Source organism: Tenrec ecaudatus, chromosome 7 (assembly GCF_050624435.1).
Source record: "Tenrec ecaudatus isolate mTenEca1 chromosome 7, mTenEca1.hap1, whole genome shotgun sequence".
NCBI classification, from domain to species: Eukaryota; Metazoa; Chordata; class Mammalia; order Afrosoricida; family Tenrecidae; genus Tenrec; species Tenrec ecaudatus.
This window is the reverse complement of record NC_134536.1, coordinates 8838615-8859221: the sequence shown is the minus strand read 5'-3', so window position 1 is coordinate 8859221 and position 20607 is coordinate 8838615. Positions and strand designations below refer to the sequence as shown.

The following is a 20607-nucleotide window of genomic DNA, read 5'->3' as shown; positions in this document are numbered from 1 at the left end:
AGTCATTGTTCTTCTTTCACATGCAGGTGAGACTACTGAAAATACCATGGCTCGGGTCAGGCACACCTTTGCGTCAAGGTGATGTCTTCCAGTTTTAATACTTTATAAAGGTCTTGGGCAGTGGGTTTGCCCAGTGCGCTATGCCTGTTGATTTCTTGACTGCTGCTTTGTGCGTGTTGATTGTGGGTCCAAGTAAAACGAGATCCCTGGCGGTTGCAATCCTTGCTCGGTTTCCCACGATTCTATCTACCAGTCCAGTTGAGAAGAGTTTTGTTGTCTTTCCACTGAGCTGCCATCCATACTGAAGGTCACCGTCTTCGATCCTCATCAGTGGATCATTCAAGTCCTTCTTGTGCTCAGCAAGCTGTGTCATCTGCACATCACAGGTTGTTAACGAGCCTTCCTCCAATCCTGAAGCCACAGTCTTCTTCATGCTTAAGATGATTTCCTTAGCACGCTCGTTGATAAAGTATGGTGAGGGGATACGGCCACGATGCTTACCTTTCCCGATTTTAAACCATTCATGACTCTCTTGTTCTGTTTGAACAGTTGTCACTTGGTCTGTGCCCAGGTTCCACACGAGCACAATGAAGTGTTCTGTGCACCCATCCTTCTCGGCCTTATCCATCAATTATTAGAGTCCACACCGTCGAGTGTCTTTGCACGCAGATCCACACGACTTTGCACCTCGAGGCCTGTGATCTTCCTGCATTCTGCGTCATTGCGTGTGGTTGCATGAGTCTGAAGAGGGATTTATGGACTGGTATCAGACTTCTGGACTGGGCTGGGATGTTTCCCTGATATATAGCTACTTATTGCTATAAAGCTCTCTCTTACACACACACACACACACACACACATGAGCAAGCAAACCTCTTTCTGGTATTCTGTGCCTTCTGCTGAGATCCATCTGACATCAGCAGTGCTATTCCTTGCTTCATGGCCTCTTCTGAATCTGGCTTGGATTTCTGTTTATGAACTTGCATGACACTAGTGATGCTATTAGACCATTTTCACACCCTGTCACTTTTCCTTGTCGTGGGCACTCACTGGGATCTCTTCTAGCTGGTTGACCAGGTGATAATCTTCCCAATGTCTTGCCATAAAGTAGTGAATACTTCCGGTGCTAGATCAGTTTGTTGGCACATTCCATCTGCTATGCCATCAACTCTTGAAGCCTTGTTTTCACTAATACCTCCAATATAATCTTGGTTTCTTCTTTTAGCACCTTTGGTTCTTAATCATGTTCTATTTCTTGAAATAGTTGAGGGTCAATGAATTATTTTTGGTTCATCTTCTTTGGATATTTCCTGTATCGTTCAATATTTTGCCCACAGAATCCTCCAATAGTTCATCTTGGAGCTTGAATATTTTCTTCAGTTCTTTAATTTAAGATAGGCTGAGTATACTTTTCCCCTCTTTTGGTTTTATAATTTTATGTTTTTACCCATTATAATGCTTAATTTTATCTTGTCTAGGTGCCCTTTAAATTTTCTGTTCTTTGACTTCATTTCTTCTACTGAGTTTAGTTACTCTACTTGCATGAGCAAGTTTTGGAGTCTTTCTGACATCCATCTGCCTTTTAATTTTCCTCTTGTCTTTTTAATGTCATCTTCTTTCTTCATGTATGATGTCCTTGATGTCATCACACATTCATTTGATTTTGGATCAATCGTGTTCAGTGCATGAAATCTGCTCCTGAGCCAGTTTCTAAACTCAGGTGGAATATACTCGATTGTATTTTGGCTTTGTGAACTCTTTATCATTTTCTTCTTCTTGCATTATTTATTTAAATAGATTTTTGGGAGATTCTTTCCACATTTTATTTACATTTTTAAGACTTCCATTTCAAAATCATGTATCCATCCACCCATTTCTTTTTGTGTTGGTTTCACGTAAAGGCACGATTTGCTGAATGAAGACTCTAAACAAGTGTTTACCAGGTGTGTTAATTGTGATACAGAGAAACAGCTTCTACTAGACATTCACCAACTCCCCCACTTTTCAAATGTACAAATCCAGGTACCAAAATGATCCTGAACATATTTTTTGAAATCAATAGGAGTCAGCAGCCACACCCCTTCAGAAGGGACCACGATTGCAACAACATTCAGTGAACCTGCTACTTTAAGCAATTTTAACCACAACCCTTTCCTTGAGCACGCCCTGGGGTGTCTCCTCCCGGAGACTGGTTTCAGATCTTCTGCTGACACTTCTCCAGCAAGCTTTCAGCTTGTACACCTGATTTGCTTTCAGTATTCCAGGTTCATGCGTAAGCGACGGTCCTTTGATGAGGGAGAGGTGCTGCGGTTTCCCTTCTGTGGCTTGGAAACATAACAGGTGTGCATCTATCAAGTGCGTTCTTCCCCAGGGGTCATGTTTACGCACGAGAATTCTTTGAATTAATGTGTAGGTTTTTTGCATTGTGATATCTAATCAGGCTATCAACACGAGTAGAAGGTCGTTGGTTTAAGACAAGTTTGAGATCCACTAAAGTTAATTGGTGCATGTTTGTCCTCCTGGTGACTGTGGGCGCTTCATATTTTCTTTGGACGCCTTAGTCATCTCACCTCTTGAAGTATACTTTAATGCTCTAGGAATTGTACCGTTTTGCTAATCCTGGTCCACCTTGTGCATCTACAAAGAGAAGACAATAAAACTAAGTTCTCTTTTCTCAGCAGACGCCTCGAAGGCAAGAAGGCTGCTATGTATGAAACCTGTTCCCCTGGAATGATTGATTCCATCCATATTCGCCTTGGTTGCAAATCTAACGGATGGAGGTGCTTCCGGATTGTGAGGCCCACATTTTGCTTCCAGGCTGCATGTTCTGTTCCCATCCTTTGTCCTTGGCGGCCCAGCCATGGGAACGGCCCTTGCCTTTTTGGACAAACTGGTGCTTGTGGGGTTCATAGCTTGTTTGGGGTGACACGAACTTAGCTGCGTGGTCTGAGGCACGCCCTCCGGCCCTGTCAACACGGCGACTTTCTTTGCCTGCAGAGATCCTATCGCTCTGTGTTTCCTTTTTCTGGCCAGCTTTCTGCATCCTGTGTGCGAGCTTTCCCACAGCGTCTCCTCTCCTTCCCTCTGGGGCTTCCTCACTTGTGCTCCAGAGGCTGCTGGGATTCCAAGTCTCACCGCAGGATGCAGCGGCCCAGGCCACGCTTTGAAATACCGCTCCACTATGACTCAATCCTCTCTCTAGTCAAACGTCTATGCATCTGATAGCGCAGCCTCCTCCTCTGGCAGATGAAGAGTTAAGATCTTACACAACTCAATTAAAAAAGGCAACCTCCAAATATAAGCTCCCTTGTGGTGCGGTGCCTGTGTGCTGGGCCCTTCAGGAAGAAGGTGATCCGCGCAGCCAGCTATCAGCAGGGAGAGCCACTCTTTGACCAGTGCGTTGGGACCAACAGTTAGTGATTGCGGCTCTGGGAGCTGAGTGCTACACACCAGCGCTGCTGCTTCAACTGGTAAAGGGCCCCAGCTAGCAAAGTCACGTCTTTGTCAGGTTCAAGCTCTCGGGCAACTGCAGTTTTGCCCTGCTCTACAAAAGGCACCCACCCTTGGTTAAATCCCCTCAGTTAAATTCTCTATAGACTAAATTTTCATTTATTTGAGCCCTTGTAGTATTTGGGAAACAATTCCTCCATATGGTTAAATGCTGGACCACTTACTGAAAGGTTGCTGGTTCGAGCCAACCTGGAGGTGCCTCGAGGAAGCAGACCTACAAACTGCTTTGCGAAGATCGCAGCCTTGGAAACACTGTGGAGCAGCTCTGTCCCACACACATGGGGCCATCGTGATTCAGGACCAATTCAGCGGCAGTAAGAGCTGCAGGGGGTGCTCAGGGGCAGCGTGTCGTGGCGGTTCATCAAAGTAGGCCATGAACAAAATTGGGTATGGGCTGTGTCAACCCTGTCTTGCCCTTCTTTAGAGGAAGAGATTTCCCACCTTCCAAGAGGAATACATTATCCACTAACCGGATGGCTATTGACTCGTCAGAGTGCAAAGTCTTGTCATCAGAGACTTGCTCCCGGTCACAGAGTTGGTAAGAGGGCCAGGTCCTCTTACAGTTCAACTCAGGCCTAGTAATTCAGGGTGCTGAGGATTGGAGCTCTGGTAGTGCAATGGTTACATGTTGGGCTGTGATCTGCATGGTCAGTGGTTCAAAAGCACTAGCAGCTCCTCAGGAGAAAGACTGGGCTTTCTCCTCTCATCAACAGTGACAGTCTTGGCTGCTACGAGTCAGCATTGACTTGATGGCAGTGAGTTTGGTTTGAGTGGGTGGAGGGCTTACTGGTTGATGTCCCACCTGGTTTTACCCTAGATCGTGTGCTTGGCTGAATGGCACAGTGTGGCTCTCCCATTTGTCGATATCTGCCCCTTGGGAAGTCCTTTGAGGACAGGACTCTGGTGTGCCTGGCTTTTGACTGAAGTCTCACTCTGAAATCCTCCAAATCTCACAGCTGGTCTTCGCTCTGGTTATGGTGATGTGCTCAATATTGTTGCCAAGTCCTGTATGGGAACACCTGCTATTTGAAGGCCACCTCGGGTGCGAGTGAGTCTACCACACTGCGCAGGATAGTCCTCATTTGCTTCCATTTTTGCAAACAGTAACAACAGTGGCAATTGCTTGAGGACCAGAAGCTGCTATATGTTAGCCAGCAAGTTGCACTTCCCCAAACTGACTTGGATAGAGGATATCTCATCTCTTTCCCACTTTTTAAAAAATAAGGAAATTTGAGAAGGTTCCGTGACTTGAGCAGGGTCACATGGAGGTCAGAGTGGTGGTGAGATAGGAATAGACTTGGGATGGACCCAAAACAGGACTAGACCTGGCTGTAGTCTGGGATAGCAGGGTAGCACAAATGATTAGGTGCTTGTCTACTAACTGAAAGTCTGGCAGTTCAAGTCTACCTAGAGATGGCCCAGAGGGAAGACCTGTTGGTCTACTTCAAAAAATATCGCATGAGAGAACTCCTGGGGCCCAGTTCCACTAAGTGTCCACACCATGTTGGCCTGAGTCCGACTCATTCAAAGGCAGAGGGGTTGGTTTGCGTATGCACTCTGGTCTTAGTGTTCCAGAACAAAACCTACTGCCTTCAAGTCCTAGGTCCCTCAGAGTAACCCTGAAAGATGGGGTAGAACTGCTCCATTGGGTGACCAAGGCCGTGAGGTCACTGTGATCATCACTAGCTTAATGATGAGCAGTCAAACGCTTTAACCACTGCATCCCTAGGTCGCCCAATGAGAATTTGCTGATTCTCAGGAAGAAGTGGCTATAAACATGGTGGAGGATTTCTCTTTCCTTTTCTTTAGAACTCTGAACTAACTTAGTGATGGGCCTGGCCCCAGGCCGATGCTAAAACCTGCAGAGACCATTAGTAGCAGCTCTAGAAAGGGTTCACTCTTCATAAACCAGTGGTCAGGTGGGGAGTCTGCCTCATAAAGTGCTGTTAATGATATTAGTAGATGCAATCATGCTGCCTCGAGCAATTTGCTTTCCAGCATCATGAAGGCTTTTCAACATTGTTCGCTGTATAACATGCAACATATTTCAGCATTATTAATTAGTGACCTCTGGAAAGAACAGGTCTTCACCATCTGGTAGCTAGTCAACCCTAGAATAATTCTCTAGCAGATCAATAGCATGTATATAGTTTTGTGGAAAATGTTGACAAAAGAAGGAGAAATGAAGTTTCTAAAATACTGGGTAAATGTCTCAATTGCTGAGTACTAGACCTCTAATGTAAAGCTATAAAATTCACCTACATTTTACCATTAAGTTTGCTAATAATCAAGCAAACCGAGGCATCATTCAAATAAGAAATACCCATGAAAGAACTGAAAAGTTGAATTCACTAAAAATTCCAATATATTGTTTTGCTGTTTTACCTGTATTATTTGCTCATCTCTGCATACAAAATAGTGCATATATTTGTTGTATTATTTGATTACATGTTCATACAAAATATTGCCGGGTCTCTGAGTGATTGCTTGCTGAAGAAATGGCTTCAAGTATATATAATATATGTTATATGTCAGTTATATTATAGAGATATAATATTTCTAATGGTTTTACAAATTTCTGCAGAACAAGGATCATCTCTCACGAAGGCCAAGATCCCCAGTTTTATTGAAACTCAAAACAAGGAACACAGAATCCATCAATGCTGATGGACGAATGTGCAAACAACCATTTTCCTGGTGGACAGCGCCTATTAACTGAAGGGAGGGCAGTGTGTCAGTGAAGAACGAAGATTTATACTTTCACATCAGGAAGACGCTTTATTGTAGTGCCATCACATGGAAGTTTTACACGACCCCCAATGCACAGATACTGCCCATCTTCACACGGTTAGGTCTGGCGTCACTGACCTGCAGAGGAACCCACAGCTATAAGTGGGTTCATTGTAATGGAAGGCACGTTCATGGATTGACCCAAACGTAATTTGAGGATGAAAAGACATGTTGGAGAACATCCATGGTGGCCTCTTCCTTCATCGGCCTTGGCGATGGTGGTGAGCGCTTCCAACAGGGAGCTGGGATTCCTGGCTGCCAGCATCTTTCTTGGACCGTGGTGATTAGGAATCCGGGGGCTGCTCTTCAGCCTCAACTACTCATAGAGCTTTAAACATCCGTCCCTGAGCAGAGCTGAGGAAATCAGTGTGCCAGGTGAGACCACCAATGACAACGTGCGCTGGGAGGGCGGGCAGCCACGTAATCCACCTCAAGTCCACCAGCAAGTACAGACGCGTGGGCCTGCCCACATTCTTGGCATCTCCCACCTTGTCAATGACATCACATATTGCACATTTCGGGGGCATGTAGACGGGACCCGAGCACCACTGCGCACACACGTGTCCCCATCGAGGACTTTTGCTAAAGGAGCTTATTCCTGACTTCGTTGAACCAAGGACCTAAACGTAAGTCTCCGCACAGTCACATATTTACAGAGACACCCCAAGCTCTATCCCGGGGGATGACCCTACCCCCTCTAAATGTAGGACTCTCTAGCAGACGGGAACCGGTCAGCCTCAAGCACCGGCTGACTACAGCGCCGGACCAAGTAGTCCCGCCTGCTCTTTTCCAAGGACTCAGACACAGTTCTCAGCCGGTGCAGGAAAGGGCTCCCAGGCACAGCCACTTCTGCCTCAGTTTCCCCAGAAGCACACACAGTCCTGCCCCCTTTCCAATGGCCACTGATGGGAGAGAGCCTGTGCCCACTCAGTGGCCCTGGGCAGCATGGGTTTCCTGAGTCCCCTCCGTGGTGAGTTGGGTAGAGAGCTGGCCGCGTGGAGTCTTGACTAAGCATTCGTGCCCTCATGCTTCCCACCGTTTGGCTCGTGTAAGCCCTGAGTTCCAACGGCTGGCCCTGAACTGCCTCTTCGTAAGACGGCGGCCTTCCAGGGAGTCTCCGATCCACTTGTTGAAACACATCGTCCACGGAGAAGCCCTGGGTTCGTGAGTCCAGCTCCAGAGCTGCGTGGCTGTGGGGTTCAGGCCAACTCGCCTGGATGACGCGGCCAGTGAGCTGGCTATCTTTCTTCCCACTCTTCTTTCCGTGACTCCCGGGAAGGTCTTTGTGCTTCCCAGACGCACCGCCGGCGCCCTTGGCCTGTGCTCGTTTGTGCGGGGCAAAGGAGAAGGACATGGAGTGCTTTCGGATCTCTCTGGTGGCCTTCCCTTTGTCCGGCTTGGTGGTGAAGGACTGGTGCCGGGTGAAGAAGTGCCTCTTGGGACTGGAGGGAGAAACCACAGGGGAGCCGTCGGAGGAGCTGTCCAGGGAGCCAGAGGAGCTGGCCTTCGGTAACAGTCCCCGAGGGAATGCCGGGCTCTGAGTCCCACTCTTCGCCTTCAGGCCCATGGGTCTTTGAGGTTTGGCTTCTGCTGCAGGGAAAACCTCCTCTGGAAATGGGTCTCCAGCATCCTCACTGTCAAAACGAGAGCCTGCCCGGGCCCGCGGGAAGTTGTCCTCGCTCTTGGTTAGCTTTTGGCTTGTGATCCGGCCCTCAAGGCACTCTTTGGAGGACGCCACGCTGGGTTCAGAATACCTCCTGTCTGGTTGAACCAGAGAGCCTTTCAGCCTGGCCACCACGCTGGCAATGGGCTTTAGGCCCTGCTCACACAGGTCCTGTGGCCCGCCATTGCCCACACTGGTGGGCCGCTTGGTGGGCGCCTGGGGCTGCCCGCTCTGAGAGCAGGTGATACCGCTGGGCTCCACATCCGGGTCTGTGCTGTCATAGGCTGAGTCGTTCTGCAGGGTTGACCCATCTGGGGAGAGATAAGGAAGAGGTGAACTTTTGGTCCCATTTATTTTAGAAATACACTTCACAATCTCTGACCCTCCTCTTACCCAGGACGGAAATGCTCTGATCAGACATGTGCCATGTGGAAATGGATTTATTTCCAAATCCATGATTTTAACACGGAGAGAAGTATAAAGAGGGAAGATGAGTGAGAGAGAGGGAGAACAAGGATCTCACTGATCATTTACACATCTGAATATTGACAGCAGATTCCTGGATGGCTCCTTTATTGACCCATATTCCAGGACATTGGCACGGAAGGCTGCTCCACCCTAAACGGTTGCTCTGAGTTGGAATTGGTTTGGCAACAGGTTTGGATTTATTGTACTTAAAAAATTTTTTTTAGCAATTAGTCACAATTCAGAAGGGAAAGTGGAAAGAGCCAGCCTGCAGCTGCAGGAGGCGTTCCACGGATGCTCAGGCAGTGTCTGAGGATGCCCACGGAGTTGATTTGTGAAGGCCCTTCCTGGTTCTCATATCAGCGCTATTTTACGTCCCTGGCAGGAACGCTCCTCCAAGATCCCAAGCACCGCTGGCACATGGCGTACCTGAACTGTCCGTGTGCTCCAGGGACTCATCAGAGGTGATGCTGGAAGGTGCCGGAATGTTCTCCCCGAAGACCTGGAAGCAGTGGTCAATGAGGAATTCCACCAGTGTCTTCACCTGTGAGGAAAAGGAGCAGCGTCAGTCTGGAGACCTGCTTCTTTCTGGGAAGGTCAGGGTGAAGAATGGGACCGTGTGGGGCCAGCTTTCAGGGAAAGGCCCAAGAGAGATGTGGACACGTTTCTCAAGTTTGAAATATACAGATGTTTGCTAGAGACAAACAAGCAAACATTAGAGGTCATTGTTTCTTCTTCTTCTTTTTTTAAACAAACTCTTCTTGGGACATGCATTCCCCACCCCCTCCAAATATTTTTAAAAAGTACTTTACTTTAAATTTGTCAAGTTCTCATTTAGAAAATTGTTTCTGTGGGTCCCCAAACTTACTTGGTTCCCCAACTCTCCCTTTCAGGGAAAAAATATTACTCATTGCCTCCTGTCACCCATGAAGCAGGATGAAGTATAGATCGGTGCCTGCTTTCACCACCCCCTGGATTGGTCCATTGCCCCCCTAGGGGGTGCTACACGTGATAGTTGTGGTAACAGTATGAGGCACAAACAAGAAAAAAAATAAAAAATGCTTTTCTAGCTGGGGAGACAGAGGGATGTGACAATCTGTAAGCCTGTCACCTGTTGGTAGGATGACAGAGGACATGGGCTGAGGTTGCTTCTGAGTCATTGTGTCTGGTCAGAGACAGGCAGTGGTGGGCCACTGGTAGACTTCCCATTGTCCACGTGGAGGCTTGGGTCCATTGCTGACCAAAGCACCCCGGCGCAGCCACCATCCCCTGCCGAGGGAGGCCTTTGTGTTTCTCTGATGCTGAGTGGGCTTCCGTGGAGCCACAGACTAAGACAGACGAGGAAGAAAGGCCTGGTGCACTACTTCAGGAAATCAGCCAATGGAAGTCTATGCGACCCAATGAGCCCATCCCAAACCAAACCTGGGGCGGGCTTGAGACTGAGCGGCATGCCACAGAATTGCGTGGCTGGCTCCACAGCAAGAAAGTGGGACTCTGACCACGGTGTTCCACCCTTTTCTCTCTCCAGTTGGGGAGACTCAGAAAGAAGCCTTTCATTGCTTGGTTTTTGCCCACAGATGGTGAGACCCTAAGTTGGGGGTTTCTTTAAAAGTGCCCAGAACAAACCTTATAGTTCAAGTCTCTCTGGGCTTCCAGCGACAGGCTCTGGCCGCTGTCCGGGGCCAGCACATTGGGCCCGATGCAGATGGCCAGGTTGCTCGAGTCCATCTTGTTGGTGCCGGCGTTCTTGCTGATCAGGAAGAGCACGTAGACCAACTGCTTGAGCAGCGCCAGGTTGGCCCGGGGGAGTTGATCTGCAACCCTGGCACAAAGGGGGGACCGTGAATTTAAGAGGCATTCAGGCCGTGGACGGCAGTGGTTCCTGCTTGAAAGCAGACTTCCTTTCAAATGAGGAAGGCGCTTTTTCTGAAGTGAACATTGTGCAACGTTCAGACCTTCAGACACTTCCAGCTGTAACGGACACCAAAAGAGTTGACCACAGGCTAGGAAAACCCGAGAGATGGGTCCGTATCATTACAACACCAACCTCAAATCCCTCAGTGGAACCTGCACCGAGCCCCCGGGCTTGTCTCTAACATTTGAAAATCCTTTTGCTGAGTTTGTCCCCCAGCTAGGAAGACTGTCGTCTGGCTTTCTTAGACTCCAACCACTTGGTGGTTTGGAAATTGTGCACCCGCCCCTCCACCCCTGCCCCCCTCCGCTCCCTGCCCCACCCAAGGAAGATGGCATATTTGATTAGCTGCTGAACTCTTAACTGCTCAGCTCCACCAGCCCTCCGCTGAGCTGCTGGCAGAGGGGCATAAATCAGCTTACAAACACACATTCATAAACCTGGCCCAGACAACACTAGCTAACAATGACAGAGGCGGCTTTCCCGCCTCCCCCTTTCCAAAGCTGGACTGGTGATGCTGAGACATTGTAGTTGCTGTTGCCAGCGGGCCAGTCAGTTCCCTCCGTCTGCACAGCTGAAGGAAGCTCCCATCCGGCACCATCCTCACATTTGAGCCCATGGTGCATTTCCACTTCCTTTAGGAAGGGATGGTGAAGGAAGAGCTTTCTTTCATGGTTTCAGTCAGAGATTTAGGGGATCATCTGGGATGTTCATTTTGGGAGAGACACGTCAATGGCTTCAATCCGCTCAGTGTCTCACGGATGCTATTTAGTCACGTGGGGCAATCATAATGCGTAGATAGATTTTGGGAGTGTTAGGGATTGAATCCTGCACCCCCAACCTTGAGTACATGTTGGAAGGCCTGTGGATGGGGTTCTGTTGGAAACAGAATGGGAGCCACTCGGACACTTACTGCTTGAGGGCCTCCACTCTGTCCTCCTCACACTGGCGGCCCAGGGCGTCCATCCAGTCTTCGAACAGGTCGCTGTCGAGCAGCTTCTGGGGTATGCTCCGCAGGAAGTCCTGCAGGGCGGGGAGGGAGAAGAGCACTGTGTAGTCTGCTGGTGGGACCCCGGGCCCTGACCTTTGTCGGGCCCAGGACCTCGGGGGCCCCCTCATGATACAGATCAATCCTCGTCACCCCTATGGCACCCTCCCCCAGTGCCTTTCAGCAACTTGCTACCAACAGGCGCAGAAGGACACTCTCCCTGGTGTGGGAGTTCTAGGGAGTGCACAGGACAAATTGCCTTTGCTCATCGATTTTTTGGGTGTGGCAGCTTAAAGCATCACTTTCAGTTGGAATCTCAGCTCACAGAGAGGATAAATAAGCTAGATTTACAGGTGTATGCAAATGATAAACAATGTAGGTGTATATATGAATTTATAACACACATTGCAACCCTATTTAGGGTTTGGGAGGCTGTCAATCATGATGGGAGCAGAAAGCCTCATCTTCCTACCAAGGAGCTGCTGGTGCGTTTGAACCACTAACCTTGTGGTTAGCAGCTCAATTCCTACCTATAGGGCAGAGTAGAACTGCCGTTTTGGTTTCTGAGATTGGAAACCTTTGGGGCAGCCAGTAGCCTCATCTTTGTTCCATGGGGCAGCTGGTGGGTTTGAACCACCGCTGACCTTGTAGTTAGTTCCTGAATGCCAACAAAGCTTCTATATGCATGCTTAATTGATTACAACTACATAAATGGCTTAATTAAGAAAAAGTTAGACTTTGACCACTGGGAAGAGAAGTCCATTTCCTATTTCCTGAGAATGCTATTCCTGAAAGGAATGCGGGGAACTCGATGCCCCATTTCTTGAAAGGAACACAGGGAACTCACCTTAAAGACTGCAGCCAGCAGGTGCACAGGGCAGCCTTCCAAGTCCACCGCACTTCCCGAGTTTAGCTCCTCCTTGAGCTCTTTGCGGGCTTTCTCATTGGCCCCTTTCCGGAATATTCCTTCTGTCGAAGGGCCCTTACGGCACAGAATAGTGAGAATTTCCTACAGGACATAGGGATAGGGGCAGGAGATGGTTACCCTTGGCTTAGAGGCACACCCTTGACTGCTATGCATACATTTAGCTTGGAGACTATGCCTGAGAGTCCTGTTCAGGAGGGGTAGCCAACTTCCCTGTCATGAAGTATCCTGCCCGTCAAGGCTGACTTTCCACTTTACTAAGAACCCCAACAAGAATCAGCACGCCAATGTTGCTGTCTTCAGGGTGTGACCCACCCCCTCTCTCGCTGCACTTTCTGGTGAGGAGCCACACGGTGAAAGCTGTCTGTGGGAAATTCTCATTCCAGAATGACTTGAGCCTCTCCTCCCTTCAAGTCCTTCTGCAGAAGCACCGACTTTCTAAGAATCGACTGTATGTCTGTTAGCTTTTCAGAAACCATACATTGTCAGTAGTCCTGACTCTCTGAAACCGGATGTGGAAGAGCTCCTTGGGAGGGACTGTCCTGAGCTCAGTGGCAAATGTAACTCATTTCTAAAGGCCAGCTAGCTAGTCTCTGTAGTGGGAACATTCTTTCTAAAATCAGAAGACAAAACAAAGGTCAACCCTAACACGTTGGGTCTGGAATTACATTAAGATTTGTCTTGGATTTTCAACAACGACAAAACACTGAAGTTGGTTGCTGCATGAAGGTCCACCTACCTGAATGGGCTGGGGCAGTGTGTGGTCCTCGCCACAGATAGCTGACAAAGGCTGGTCAAACAACGTCGCTTTCGATTCTGGCTCCAAAGGCCCAGTGAAGTCTGACAAAGATGTCAGCCTCTTGATGAGAAAGGGCCAGGACAGCACCTTCCTCTTCTTGACTTCTGCAGGCACCCCGGCAGGACAAAGAGAGGGATGAGAAGAGCAGGTCAGTCAGGCACGACCCAGAGAAGAAAACGGTTATCGTCAGCTACACGTGCGCTATTCAGAACCAAGGCCAAACTCAGTGCCATCGAGTCAGTTCTGACTCACAGCGACCCTACAGGACAGGGTCGAGCTGCCCCTGTGGTTTTCTGAGACTGTAACCCTTCATGGGAGTAGAAAGCCCAGGCCTTTCTCCCTACGTGATACAAAAACCCAAACAAAGTCATTGCCCTTGAGTCGATGCTAACTCTTAGCAAGCTTGTAGGACAGGGTCGAACTGCCTCTGTGAGTTTCTGAGACCGTGACCAGAAGAGTAGAAAGCCCAGTCTCTCTCACTCTTTCGTGGAGAAGCTGGTGGATTCGAACTGCTGACCTTATGGGGAGCAGCCCAACACATAGCCACGCCGCCACCAGGAGCCTCCATGTCATTGGTGGGGGGTGAGGAATCCAACATTTGAAAAACTGAGAAAGCAGAGGGTGTGAGTCTTTATCTAAAAGCAATTTGAAAAAAAAAACAAAAAACCCAACAACAACCCCACCATTACCAGGGCAACCAGCCTCTAAACACCAACACGGAGGTTCCTCAAAGCCTCCGCCTTTCCTGTTATTTCTCCTCTGCTACCAAACCCAAGGGTGCAGGCCGCACACTAACCACCATGGCCGCACCGGCCTTTCTAAGGCAGGTGGGCTTTTCTGCCGCGAGAAGAGCATGTCAGTGCTCCCCTCTGCCCCCTGCCCCTCTGCCTTGGGCAGTTGAAGAAAGAGACACTGGTCAGCAAGAGAGGAAGTGACTTGCGCAAGAAAGATCACGTTGGAGGCCCTTTGCCCCCGGCACCTCTGCCACCGCGCTGGCACGAACCAGCCCCTAGAGGGAGCAAGCCCAGCATTCCCTCCATCTGCAGTCACCCACTGCCCAGGCTTCCCCAGTGGCTGCTCCCAGGCCAACCCCTGCCGAATGGGAAGAGGACAGAGAAAGAAACGGCTTGTTCTTATCTTTCAGGGGTACCGGGGTCAGGGGTACCTTGGGATGAAATGAATTACATAGATATCCAAATATTCAGGGCAGAGGGTAGGTTCTTGGGCATCTGATATGAGCAACAAGTACTTTGTGGTCTCTCAGACACACGCTCCATTTGTAAGGGAAGAAAGATCCCCTGAGAAAGTATTTGTGTATTTATATTACACAGCCATACTTTAATTGTCATCCACCAAGTGGCCAGAAGTTTTCTTGTCACACAAAGAAGCCATCGGAGAGCTGGGAGACTGACCGCAGTCTCTTTGCTCTCAGCTCACTCCATAGTTGGAGCGAGCAAGCAGGCGTATGCCTGCCCCGTCAGAGTTAAAAGACCAAGAAGAGCCCAGTAATGTACCGGGGCTTTGTCAACCGAGAACACTGGCTGGTGGCGCTTATATAAACAATGGATAGGTTTTCCAAACTCACCAATCAGCTGGCAAATACTGTCTTCGCTCTCAGACGATGCCAGGAGAGGATGCTCCTTGATATTGCCCTGAAAATACATTTATTTCCTTAAAAACAAGAATGGAATGAACCCGCAGGCTTGTCCATGAAACACCAATAGCATCGTATTCATTTCCAAGATCAAGGCAGTGCGATACATTAAATTCCCCCACGCCTAGCCTCTAGGATTAATATTAAGTCTCGATGGTTATCCTATCAGATTCCAATGACCATGTTTAATCTGCTACATTTCTGATGCAAAATTTCTCCTCTTATCATTAAACAATCCCTGCTTCCATTAGGATGGAAAACAGCTTCCCAGCAGGTAAAAAGGTCTCCGTCCCAGGCCCCATAGAGAGGTTTGCACAATTGCTTTCTCACCTCTGATTGACAGCCGATGACCGTGTCCATGTCTTGGGCATTTAGTGTTTTGGACTGAAAGAGAAAAGATATACTTAGACGAGTGCCCTTGACTCTTCCTTCTGGAAAGTGGGACTGCCTTGGGGGCCGAGGGCACGCACTAGGTTGCAGCTGCTTGTCACCTTCATGAGAGGCCGGGCGGGCGGGCTGACTGGCGGCGAGCTCCGTTCCACTCTGTCCTTTGGCGGGGACCTCGGCTTCGTCTGCAACAGATCAGTGCAAGGGAGAGTCAGGATGCCCTCAGTAAAGAAGCCGGTCAATTCCAGCATCATTTCGTCCAAACACAAACCCTCCAGCTCTTAGAAAGCACCCCGAGTCAAGTCAGGGAGACTGCCAGGTGGCTTCAGTCTGAGCACCTTCGCTGCTGAATCATTATTTCGACCCGATCTCGTTCCTAGTCCCAAATGTGTTATTCATGTATCGCTTTGCCGTCCGTCAGGGGCTTATCTGAGTAGCTGTTACAATGACAACTAGCTTTTTGTTTGGTTTGGGAAGTACGGGTTTTTCTCATCGACTTCACAAAAACAGAACAGAACGTATTTCCAAGATACTGTTTAGAATTCACAGAAAGCAAAGACCACATCTCCAGGCCCCCCACGCCCCGGCCAGACCTCTCCTGCCCCCCGACTCCATTGACAGCACCTTTGTATTGAAGAAGCGCTTCTTGGGCTGTGATCTGAGAGGCAGTTTCTAATACGCACTTCAGTTTACAGTACTCACCCTCGCTGGGGCCGGGCGGACTCCTACTGCCTGCCAGCTGTGGGCCGGCGGCGAAGCAGCATGACACAGGGCTGGGCGGGAGCTGGAGTGGAGTCGGGTGCAGGGAGGCCGTGGGCTTCACGTGGACAGAATGCCTTACAGGCAGGAGGGGCAGGTGGAAACACAGACTATAAAGAGCCCGGAAAGCGCGTCACCAGCTGTCACCCAAACAGCCAACGGGACCCTGGGAGCCCTTACTTCCTCTTTCCTTTTAGGGCAGCTAACAGGCTTTTTCAATTTCTCTCTCTCTCTCTCTGCTCTGTCTTCCACTTCAAAGTCAGAAGGCTGTGAAAGACAAGGGGTGGAAAAGAATTTCTGGGGCTGGAAAAAATGACGGCCTCAGGTAAGGGCTCTGATTCATGTCACAGGTGGGATGTGTGAAGACCGAACAGTGTCCTTTGAGGTGACGTAAACAACACTTTATTTTCTGAAATGGTCACTTTCCCCCACTTTTAGCCTGCTTGGGTGCTGTTCCCTTGTCCACCCACCATCTGCTCTGCCCGGGAGCCACCAGACTCGGATGGGTCCTGTGGTCCAGGGCACTCAGAGACCCAGCACGAAACACACAGCCCCTTCCTGGAAGAAATGACCTGACACAAGCACATATGAACTCGCCCCTCCTTGTGCCCCAAACTCTTGGCCAAAGTCTCAATGCCAAAAGCCAGACAAACAAACAAACAAATAAAGTCAATGCCATTGAGTCAATGCTAACTCATAGCAACCCCACAGGACATAGCAGAACAGCCCCTGTGAATTTCCAAGACAGCAACTATTTTTTCCTTAATCGTTTTATTAGGGGCTCATACAACTCTTCTCACAATCCATACATACATCAATTGTGTAAAGCACATCTGTACATTCATTGCCCTCATCATTCTCAAAACATTTGCTCTCCATTTAAGCCCCTGGCATCAGGTCCTCATTTTTCCCCTCCCTCCCCACTACCCCCTCCCTCATGAACCCTTGATAATGTATAAATTATTTTGTCATATCCTTCCCTGTCCAACGTCTCCCTTCACCCACTTTTCTGTTGTCCGTCCCCCAGGGAGGAGGTCACATGTAGATCCTTGTAATTGGTTCCCTTTCCAACCCGCTCTCCCTCTATCCTCCCAATATCGCCACTCACACCACTGGTCCTGAAGGTGTCATCCACCCTGGATTCCCTGTGCCTCCAGCTCTTATTTGCACCAGTGTCTATCCTCTGGTCTAGTGAGACTTGCAAGGTAGAATTGGGATCATGATAGTGGGGGTTGGTGGGGGGAGGAAGCATTTAGGAACTGGAGGAAAGTTGTGTTTTTCATCGTGACAGTAGCTCTTTATGGGAGGAGAAAGCCTCATCTTTCTCCCTACTTAGAGTCAGGTCATCTCTGGTTCAGACACGGAGGGAAAAGAAGAAAAAAACGACAACTTTAAAGAAGGAAGCCAAGCCCACTGCCATCAAGTGCATCCCAACTCACTGTGACCCTATTGAGGATGTCTGAGATCCTGCACCTTCCCAGGAGCAGGTAGCCACACCTCTCTCCCATGGAGGGGCTGGCAGGCTTGAACCGCTGACCTTTGTGGCTTTAGGAGCCCAAAGCCTATCCTACAGCACCACCAGGGCTCCCTAAAGAAGGGAGGAGATGGTGAATGTCACTGATCCTTCTAAATAAAAATCACTGCTCTTCTCTAAGGCTAAAAGGCTATGTGCTAAATGGCCCGAACGTGTGCGTCAACCTAAACAGAGAATAGACATGTTGTACTACACTTGCCATCCAAATAGAGATTTTGATACCCTTTGCCATGCAAACAGTGGAGAATGGATACACTGTGCTAGGTTCACACGCCGGCACAGCCCGGAGCACGGAGAAGTCAGCATCTGCGCTCAGCAGCCTCATGCAGTGCAAGACTGCCTCTCACAGTGTGATGCTGAAAGCAAGAAACCAGGCACCAAGAGTGTGCCGTGTATGCTCCTCTCCCTGATAGGAAGTACAAAACCTGCAGGGGGAAGCTGTGGGATTCTCACCTTCCGTGTCCGCACCCTGGTTACCCTAAGGGGGAGGCTAGAAGGGCAAGCGTGAGGTCTTGGGGTGCATTGTCCGCTTCTTGATCTGGGTGCTACTATGCATATCTGCAAATAGGTTTTGTTTGGATAAGGAGTTAGGAAGTGCCTCCACGGGATTCATTAATCCTGCACCTTCAATTCCAAGACTTTCTCAGACGGATAGATGTCTCTCTAAGGACGGACATGATTTATGAGAGGCTCTTTGGGAAGCAGCATTTCCCCGGTTATTTGGTGCCTAGCTGGTGAGTGAGGAAAGATCCTAGTCTCCCACCTTCTATCTGAAAGTCCCTGTCTTAGCACGATACCCAATACACCGGTGATGTAAACAACTTCCTCCTCCCCATGGGGTTCTAGATGCAAAGGGACATAAACTCGGAATCCCAGACTAAACACACTTTAGCGATGGAGAGCGTTTTGTCCAGACCACAGAGGTAAAGCGGGTCTGCTCGTCGAGGGGTGTAAGGCTTGTTTTACTCTGCCAGGGCACAGCAAGATTGTGGTGACATCATCCTGCCACCTGTTCTGTGTGCAATCGCCTCCTGGAAAAGGTTGCAATTTGGGGAGAATGGGCAAGATGGGGCACAGAGAGATCCCTGAGCACGCACTGCACGCAGGGAGGACGCAAACCTTCAGTTTCTAAAGAACAAACCAAAGCAAACCATCACCATGACGCAAAGCGCGATGGAACAAGGTGGTGATGGTTGTTCGGTGCCATCGACCTAGCGACCGTGTGCACGAGAGAATGACGCACTGCCCCGTCCTGCACATCCTCACAACGGTCCTCATGTTGGAGACCATCGTGGCAGCCACAGTGTCAGTCCATCGTGTCGAGGGTCTTCCTTTTCTTCACTGCCCCTCCGCTTTACCAAGAACGATGCCCTACCTTCTTCAGAACTGGTCGCTCCCGGCAACAGGTCCAAATATGGGGGACAAAGCCTTGCCATCCATGCCTCTCAGGAACATTCTGGTAAGTACTTCTTCTGAGACAGACTTGTTGGCTAAAACAAGGCACAGCTATATCCCAAAATGTAAGCCCAAATAGTTAAATGTGTTCTCGGGTGGAAGAAGGGTGGAGAAACCATTCTGCTTCTTCTCCTGACCAGCCTAAGTTGAGAGTCCTTGGGAAGTCTAAACGCACATAGATTTGGTTGACAGCAGTGGTTTTCCAAGTATGTTCAGAGGCCTGGGAATCCCTGAGACTCTTTAAGGGGGCCAGCGAATCAAGATAGCTTTTGTAATAATACTAGCTTGCTATTTGTCTTTCCGGGGCCCTGGAGGCATAGTGGGTCACACATTGGGCTGGGAACCCCAAGGTCAGCCGTTGAAATTGGAGAAGGATGAGACGTTTTGCTCCTGCAAAGATTTACAAGCCTCAGAAACCCAGAGAGACAGTTCTGCTCTGTGCAAGAGGGTCGCTAGGGAAAAGACGGCAGGGAGAAAGGTAATCCGTCCACCCCAGCCCAGGCAGAGGTCAGACATGCCTTCGTCCGCCATCTCTCTTTTGTCCTGCTCTGACACCAACCCCTCCTCCTATTGCAGTCTATTTTTCTGCTGGGTTCCAGAATTCCTTTCAGTGGCCACACCAGGCTCCCAGACACAACTACCCATTGTGGAGGTTTATTAGGGACGTTAGTAGGTTGGCCCGAGGTAGGATCCTTCAGCAAGGACACAGTCACTGGCCAACAGCGCAGCCTCTTCTCAGCCAGCAGCCAGATCTCGCTCTCTGAACATCAGACTCTCAGCCATGAAGTCCATTGGCTTTGGCCTCTGTGGGCCAGGAGCTGGCCTGCCGCTCCGCCTGATTGCTGCCTGGTCTCAGGGATGCAGGCCCTCTGCTCTGTCTCATGGTCTTTGTGCAGCAGCCTCCGGTGCCTCTGGTCTTGGCCTCTACCACTTTAAGACGGGGATCTCCAATGTGCTTTGCTGGTGGCCACAGGTTTGCTCCCTCTGTTCCTGTTTCTGAAATGCCTCATTCTTATAGCCAACCCCCTCGGGTAGTGTTTCACACACCATCTTTGCATGGTCTCATTCAGCCATTTGGTGGGAGTGACAGAGATACGGATGCTGTTCTTAGATGCTATTGAGTTGCTTCCAATTCACAGTGGCCCCATGGCCTACAGAAAGAAGCACTGCCCAGTCCTGCCATCGTCACAGTTGTTCTTGTGTTTGAGCCCGTCCTTGTAGCCTCAGAGAAATGGATACTGCTGTCGTTGTGTGCCATAGTGGTTCTGATCCACAGCACAACAGAACGGAACACCGCACGGTCCTGTGCCATCCTCACAATTGTTCCTATGCGGCCATTGTGTCCATCCATCTCGTTGAGGGCCCTCCTATTTGTTGCTGCCCCTTGACTTTACCAAACATGATGTCCTTCTCCAGGGACTGGTTTCTCCTCACGGCATATCCAAAGCACGTAAGACGAAGTCTCACCATTCTTGTCTCTGCCTGTACTTTCCCAGTATAGATTGGCGTGTCCTTTTAGCAGTCCACAATATTTGTAGTATTCTCCAGCACCACAATTCAAATGCATCAATTCTTTTTCAATCTTTCTTATTCAGTGTCCAACTTTCACATGCACATGAGGCAAAAATACCAGCGCTTGGGTCAGGTGCATCTTAGTCCTTAAAGTAACCTAGATGGAAGAGCCATGTTAAGAAATATCACTCCGCCACAGTCGCTATGAGTCAGAATCGACTCACTGGCAGGGAGTGCAATTGCTTTTCTCCACC

The 20607-nt window shown here is 49.4% G+C and overlaps 1 protein-coding gene across 2 annotated transcripts; it reads right to left on the bottom strand.

The window, feature by feature from the left end:
* Nucleotides 1-6713: 6713 nt before the first annotated feature.
* TAGAP (T cell activation RhoGTPase activating protein) lies at nt 6714-15203 on the bottom strand. 2 transcript variants are annotated; one of them, XM_075553871.1, is made up of 9 exons: nt 15177-15203; nt 15037-15090; nt 14638-14704; nt 12993-13156; nt 12172-12337; nt 11254-11401; nt 10055-10250; nt 8858-8972; nt 6714-8274 (listed from the first exon to the last, which is right to left on the bottom strand). In XM_075553871.1, exons 1-9 carry the CDS (start codon nt 15201-15203, stop codon nt 6998-7000), a joined length of 2214 nt encoding a protein of 737 aa, XP_075409986.1. In that variant the 3' UTR covers nt 6714-6997. The 2 variants fall into 2 exon arrangements, with proteins under 2 accessions (XP_075409986.1, XP_075409987.1); XM_075553872.1 differs by having other exon boundaries at nt 11254-11363; nt 12176-12337.
* Between the last annotated feature and the right edge of the window lie 5404 nt (nt 15204-20607).

Bases quoted from the DNA above. Each gene is read 5' to 3' on its own strand.
- TAGAP (XM_075553871.1), bottom strand. From the start codon at position 15,203: ATGAAGGTGACAAGCAGCTGCAACCTA. The intron at 14,705-15,036 runs GTGAGAAAGCAA...ATGTATTTTCAG, and splicing joins TCATCGGCTGTCAATCAGAG to GGCAATATCAAGGAGCATCC. The intron at 8,275-8,857 runs GTACGCCATGTG...ATCTCTCCCCAG, and splicing joins GGAGCACACGGACAGTTCAG to ATGGGTCAACCCTGCAGAAC.